General features: G+C 49.3%; 1 protein-coding gene across 1 annotated transcript; it reads left to right on the top strand.

Moving 5' to 3' along the window:
• The first annotated feature begins 1125 nt into the window (after window positions 1-1125).
• On the top strand, window positions 1126-3678 carry LOC110300917 (60S ribosomal protein L27a-like). Its single transcript, XM_021171132.1, has 3 exons — window positions 1126-1370; window positions 1402-1565; window positions 3614-3678. The coding sequence occupies exons 1-3, from the start codon at window positions 1126-1128 to the stop codon at window positions 3676-3678; spliced, it is 474 nt and encodes a 157-aa protein (XP_021026791.1).
• Window positions 3679-7388: the final 3710 nt, after the last annotated feature.

Raw genomic sequence — 7388 nt, 5'->3', positions numbered from 1 at the left:
ACTGGAGTTCCAGGGTATCTGATACCCTCATACAGACTCTAAGAACACCAGAACATACATGAAAGCAAACCCACATTTTTATCTTTGTTGTTTCTATACAGGGTCTCTCTATGTAGCCCTGGCTGCCCTGCAACTCTCTATGTAGATCAGGCTAGACTCAAATTCACAGAGATCCACCTGCCTCTGCATTCTGAGCGCTGAGGTTAAAGGTGTGCGCCATCATGCCCAGCTTAAAATAGTTTAAAGCATCGTGAATAGCTCCTGTCAGCACTAGGGTGAGCAGAGATCATGGCCAACGGCTACTAAACAGGAAACGGATATACAGACGGGTTCTGCTGCTTGAGGGCTACCGGGCCAGTTCCTGTGTGTGTCCGAGGCCGGTTTTCAGGCTCCAGGAGATAAGGACCGGTCTGATCACAACACTTGGGATTCATGTCTTTTCCTGCAGGAAGAGAGACGGGGCGGGGGAGTGTGAAAACAGATGGAAATGTAATTTTTTAATGACAGCAGCAGATGGCAAAGAGACACAAGAGTGTATTCACACCATGTCGGAGCCGTGTGAGCGCGCCTGGCCCAGCCAGAATGTGCGCGGTGGGGCTGTCTCGATGGCTCCCCCGCCAAAACCAGGAGGCGGGCCAGCTGCAGGCAAGAACAGGCCGCTCGCTCGCGGGGAGGGACGGACCCGCTGCCAGGCTGCACACAGCCACAGGTGGGTGGGAAATACCTGTGGCCACCTGGTGAGAGCCCTAGGCTCGCTCTGTGTTCTGGTTCTTCCAGACGGGGCGCGGGGCTCCTCCGGGTACCCACGGCTCCCAAAGGCTAAGGCGTTTGTGGACGTTCATCTGTCCCCCTGGTACTCACTGCTCACGCAGTAAGTTGCACCCCTGACTCCATCCGTCTCAAACTCCTACAGAAGAAGCGTAGACAGCAGCCAGGCGTGGCCGTTCTCTAGACTCCGTACTTGGGAGACAGAAGCTTCAAGTTTGGGGTAGGCCTGGGTTACATGATGTGTTGCAGGCTAGCCTTGGTTATAGACACCCTAAAAAAAAAGAAAGAAAGAAAAAAAGAAAGAAAAAAAAAGAAAAAGAAAAAGCTCTTTGCACTTTGCCTCCTCCATGCAATGAAATGAGGAACACCCAGAAACTCCGGGGCCACACGAGCCACGGTCACAGTAACTACCGTGAGCACCCAGGAGGCAGAGGGAATGCCAGAGGCCTGCATCACCACCGGAACAATTTTGACAAATACCATGCAGGTTACTTTGGGAAGATTGGGATGAGGCATCACCACTTGAAGGGGAACCAGAGCTTCTGCCCAGCTGTCAAACTGTGGACACTGGACATCGAGCAGACACGAGTCAATGCTGCAAGAAAACAAAAACAAAAACAAAAACAAACAAACAAAAAAGACTGAAGCTGCTCCCATCCTTGATGTTGAGCGATCAGGCTACTACAAAGTTCTGGGGAGCAGAAGGTTCCCTAAGCGATCTGTCTTCCTGAAGGCCAAATTGTTTAGCAGAAGAGCTGAAGAGAAGATGAACGGTGTCGGGGGGTGCCTGTGTCCTGGTGGCTTGGAGATGCTAACATTTTCAAAACAAAAACAAAACAAAACAACAACAACAATAACAAGTTAGTGCCAAGTTCTGTTTGTTTTGAGACAGGGTCACATCTCTTCCAGGCTGGCCTCGAACTTGCTCTGTGCTGAGGATGCCTTTGCACTTCTGATCCCCTTGCCTTGCACCCCGCCTCCCCCCTCCCCCCCCCCTCGAGCTCCGGAATCACAGGCATGTGCTACCACACCCAGCAAAGTCTCAGCTGGGAACCTGTCTATTTCTCTTGAGATTAAATTGGAGCTGTGGAAGCTGTGGGTCGTGTGGGAGGAAGGCAGGGGCGTAGACCACCCTTCTCATCCCAGGATGTTAAGGGGTCACACTGCAGACTGACAGTTTTCAAACCCCCGGTGCTGAGCTCTTTGGAGGGAAGTCCCCAAGCACAGCCACGTTGACAGGACAGGCATTGGGAGGTGCCTCCCGGAGGAGGGGTCCTGTGTCCCTTTCAGAATGGTGATTGTCTTGACTGCCTTATTTATTTCTTTGTTTAACCTTCATGCTACTATGGTCCGGGGTATCTTTTACTTTGCATTATTGTCCAACACCAATTCCTGTTCTCTTCAAGCTGGTCTGGCTTTCCCCTGGAAGTACATTCCATTGAGCCCTGTGTCCCTGTGTCCCTGTGGCAGGGGCTTCTGTGGGTCTCTCCTCATTCAGGGACTAGACCCTCATCTCCCAACTGCTTCACCCAGAATCTCCTTTCCTTCCTTCTCTCTTTTTCCCTTCTCCTTAATACCTCTGTTCTTAAGACAATGGCTTACTGTGTGGCCTGAGCTGTTAATCCTCCTGTCTCAGCCTCCTGAGTGCTGGGGTGATAGGTGTGGACCACCTTACCCAGCTCCTTTCTTGAAGACTGGTTCCTAAGTTCTCTGGTCGCTGGTTTTCTTTGCCCTCTAGTGGACAGAGCAGGAACTGCATCGATGAGATGTGCCACCCCAGCTTACCCCGTTCACACCTGCCAAGTCAGGTACAGTGTCCCTCAGTGGCTGAATGAAGTCTTATTCTGTAATAGTACCAGGAAGCCTTAAGAAGCAGCAAAGGGGCTGGAGAGATGGCTCAGTGGTTGAGAGCATGTCCCGTTCTCATTTTGCGGAAGACCCAAGTTTGGTTCTCAGCACCCGTATCCAGAGGCTCAGGACTGTTTGCAGATCTCCATCTCCAGGACACAGGACATCTGTATGCCTCTTCTGGGCTCCCTGACACCTGCGCTTGTGTGCACAAACCACTACACCTAACTACATAAAAGAAATAATTTTTAATATTTATTTATTTATTATATATAAGTACACTGTAGCTGTCTTCAGACACTCCAGAAGAGGGAGTCAGATCTCGTTACCGATGGTTGTGAGCCACCATGTGGTTGCTGGGATTTGAACTCCGGACCTTCGGAAGAGCAGTCGGGTGCTCTTACCCACTGAGCCATCTCACCAGCCCCAAGAAATATTTCTTTAGTCGTTTTGTTTATTTTATTTTTATTTTTGTTGATTACGGTTGGTTTGGTTTGATTATGGGGAAAGAGTTTCTGTGTAGCCCTGGCTGTTCTGGAACTTGCTCTGTAGACCAGGCTGACCTCAAACTCAGAGATCCAACTGCCTCTGCCTCTGCCTCCCAAGTGCTGGGAGTAAAGGCTCATGCAACCACAGTCCCACTCAAATCTTTTTTTTAAAGATTTATTTATTATTATTATTATATCTAAGTATACTGTAGCTGTCTTCTGATGCACCAGAAGAGGGCGTCGGATCTCATTACAGATGGTTGTGAGCCACCATGTGGTTGCTGGGATTTGAACTCAGGACCTTCAGAAGAGCAGTCGGTGCTCTTAACCATTGAGCCATCTCTCCAGCCATTTTTTTTAAAAAACACACAAACAAAGCAATAAACCTGTCCTTTGCTATAAGACTGTTAATAGTATGCTAAGTGAAAGAAGCCAGGCCCAGAAGACAACTGTAACATTGTCTCATTTACCTGCTATGGCAAATCCCCCCCCACCCCCATCCCCTTCAGGCCTGAGGGACTGCCTGGAGAAAGGAAACAGTGGCCAGGGGCACAAAAAGTATATCAACAGATGAGAGGCGGCCTCTGAGAGTCACTGTCCAGGCTGGTTGGAATCGCAATGTCTACTCTGAGCTCAGCACAGTGGCCCACATCTGTAAAGGGGCACTGGGAGGCCGAGTGGAAGGATTTCACATTCAAGGCCAGAGTGAGTTCAGTGAAGGCTCTTTCAAATTAAACAAATCCACACCCATATATGCTTCAAGACAGCTAGAGCGTGGGGCCACTCTGAGCCCTTGAGCTCAGTGTTTAGAGCCCAAGACCCTGTTCATGGGAAGTACCTGCTCTGTCCCAGTCCAGATAGCAGGACTCAGATATCCTCACGACAGGGAATGACCTGTATTTTGAGAAGGTAGACGTTAATTAGCCCTCCCTGATCATTCTAACATTATATATCTATGTGTGTGTGTGTGTGTGTGTGTGTGTGTATCAAGCTAGCATATTGGACTCAACAAGTAAATAAAATGTGTAAAATGAATATTTTAAGTAGACATTTAAATTTTTACTTACATATGTACATTGCCTGCCTGTCTATGCATCACATGCTTGCAGTACACTCAATGGCCAGTAGAGGGCACTGGATTCCCTGGGACAATAGTTATGGAGAGTTGTGAGCTCTCTGTTGTGCGTGCTGGGAAGCACACCTGGGTCCTCTGCAAGAGCTGCGAGCAGGCCGAACCGTCTCTCCAGCACAGGCATTTGTGGATTGTTTGTTGTTTTGTTTTGTTTTTTTGTTTCCTTTTTTTCCCCCCCTCTGTGTAGCCCTGGCTGTCCTGGAGCTTGCTCTGTAGACCAGGCTGGCCTCAAATTCAGAAATCTGCTGCCTTTGCATCTTGAGAAGTAGGATTAAACATGTTGTAGTACCATGTACAGTACAACTGTTTGGTTTTGAGACTGGGTCTGCTGTAGCCCAGGCTATCTTCAAACTGGCTATGTAGTTAAGGATGACCCCTTTAGACCCCCTCCACATCTACCTCTCTTACACAGCTATTTTTTTTTTTAACAAATAACTATCAAAAGATGTATTGTGTATTTTATGTATAGCAGTGTTTTGTCTGCATATATATTTCTACACCAGAAGAGGCCATGGGATCCCATGGGTCTACACTTGTGAGCTGCCATGTGGGTGCTGGGAATTGAACTCAGGACCTCTGACAGAGCAGCCAGGGCTCTTAATCGCTGAACCATCTCTCCAGCTTCCAATTGTTATTCTTTAGTTAAAAACAAAGCAAACTGGGTTTGGTGTGGTGTATGCGCCTGCAGTCTCAGAATATAAGAACACCAACCAAAGGCTGTTGGGATTGGTCAGTGTTTCAAGCATCTGCTGCTGGTGCAGAGGCTCAGCTACAGCACCCACATCAGACAGCTGGCAACCACTGCTAACTCCACTTCCCAGAGACTCAGCCTCACCTGCTGGCTTCCTTGGACATTACATTCACAGACAGACACAGACACAGGCACACACACAGAGACACACAGACACACACACACACACACACACACACACACACACACACCTTTAAAAGACCCACAAAACAAAACAAAATTATTTCTCTAGGCCAGTAAACCAATAAGCCCTCCCCCTTTTTTCTTTTTCTGTTTTGCAGTACCAGATATTGCACCTGGGGCTCTGAGAATTCTAGCCACTGAGCCAGATTCCCCAAGGTCCTATCTATTAACCAGGTACAAAATCACACCAAAGCCTCTATCTCTAACCTTTGGCCTTGTGAGGCATCCTAACCCCCTGAGGTAGGCAGGGTTTTTTTCCCCCCTAAAGCACTAAATAATGATGTGGGGTCCTAAGTATCCACTTTAGGTAATCTGGAGGCTGCTAGTGCCAATTGTCATCTTGATACAATGTTGCGGTCTCAGTGGGAGGTGGGCTACATCAGGGAGGCCTGTGGGAGACTGTCTCCATCGCTATGCACATATGCAGATTCAAAGCAGGTGTAGCCATTCCCAGAGGTGCGGCTTTGGTCTATATAAGAGGAGAAGGCGGACTGGGCGCTAATCAGACTGCATGCACTGCTCTCTGTTCTAGTCAGCTGGCGTGATGAGGTCAGCTGTCTACACTCCTGCTTTGACTTCCCTGCAGTGAGGGTTTGTGGCCTGGAACTGTGGGCTGAAGTAAACTGGTCTCTCCCAAGCTGCTTTTGTTATTTCCCTCCCCCCCCCCCACAATGGCCCTACTGTCTCTGCTTTCTTTGTCCTTCCTGTCTGTTTATCCCCTGGGTGCTGGGGTGGGGGTGGGGGGTGGGGGGTGGGGTTATCTCTGAGCTTCTTAGTGTTCAGGGAACCTGGGACCCATCAGATGGCATGGTGGCATACGCTTGAGAGACAGGAGGCAGGAGGATCTCTGAGTTCAAGGCCAGCCTGATCTACAGATCGAATTCCTGGACAGCCAGGGCTATACGAAGAAAACCCTGTCTCAAAAAACAGAAAAACAAAAACAACAAAAAACGCAAAAACCACTGGATTTTGAGCACATGTAATTCAGTGACTTTGGCAAACGCACAGAGCAGTGGAACCTTTACCCAGAACCTCCAAGGAAGAGTGAGTACCATGAACAGTCTCCCATCTCCCCTTTCTCCTGGGCAACTGTAGATCTTTCTGTTGCTAGGGACCTGCGTGTTGGTGGACACATGGTTGAAGAGAATCATGCTGCCCGGACTTCTGAGTCTGGCTTTTATAATTTTATCTTCTGCACATGTTAAGCTTCCCTCCCTCCAGCCCAGCTTGGTGCACAATAGGTCTGACTGTGGGTGGGAGGGTGGGAGGGCTGGGGGAGACTAGACTGAATGGACACACACACACACACACACCTCCAGTGTGCTGGGATTGGAGGCCTGTGCCCAGCAGGTATCATCTTTGGAGCTTTATCTGTGCCCTATTGGAGTAGCTGCTTGGGTTGAGTCTTACCCTTGGTGTGGGGTAGCCACCCTTTCTCCCTCTGTGTATCTGCTGCCAGAAGTTGGTCACACCTGCTTTTGGGTGTTATAAACTCTCTGCCAGAGAGACACATTGAAGCATCCTGCCACTGCCCCTGTGTCGGGCGTAGGGTGCAGGTACCCTCATCCTCTGCCCCCAGAAGCCCAGTGGCTGGCCACTCAGCAGCACTGTCCCCGTCTTACAAGAAGAGGCACGGAGTTAGCTGTTCTCCTACCAGCCTCCTGTCTGTCTCCTATCGCCATCCTCTCTGTATCCTGCCTTTGCTCTTTTAGAGACTGTGCAAACCAGGAAGAGGAGCACAGCCAACTTGGGAACACAAATATTTGCCAGTCAGGAAAACGTTCCCCTGTCAATCAAACCCCAGACAAGCTGGTACACATACTCTGTAGGAGCGGGAGGCAGCTTCTGTTTTGGCATGGTCCAGGTGGCTGATGGCTTCTCCTTTGAATGTGTCTCAACCTTCTTCCCTCCATCCTCAAAAGGCGATGAAGAAACTGAGGCTCCAGGGAGCCACTCAGTGTCCAGTGACTTTTGACTTGTTTCTTCTGAGAATATTTGTGTGGATTCATAACCCCATAAAGGGGACAAAGGGTTTGCAAGAGATAATTTCCATGACAGATAGGCAGCAGGCAGGTTTCCAGGGTCCCTGCAGGGAGCAGGATACAGCTCAGTCAGGAGCCATAGTTGAGATGGAACAAATTTTCTGCCTGGCTACAGAAAATCTAGACTGAACATCCTTTATGCCTGTGTGTGTGTGTGTGTGTGTGTGTGTGTGTGT

Source organism: Mus caroli, chromosome 8, assembly GCF_900094665.2.
Source record: "Mus caroli chromosome 8, CAROLI_EIJ_v1.1, whole genome shotgun sequence".
Taxonomy (NCBI): Eukaryota; Metazoa; Chordata; class Mammalia; order Rodentia; family Muridae; genus Mus; species Mus caroli.
Note: the sequence above shows the minus strand (reverse complement) of the source record. Positions and strands in the feature narration are given on the sequence as shown.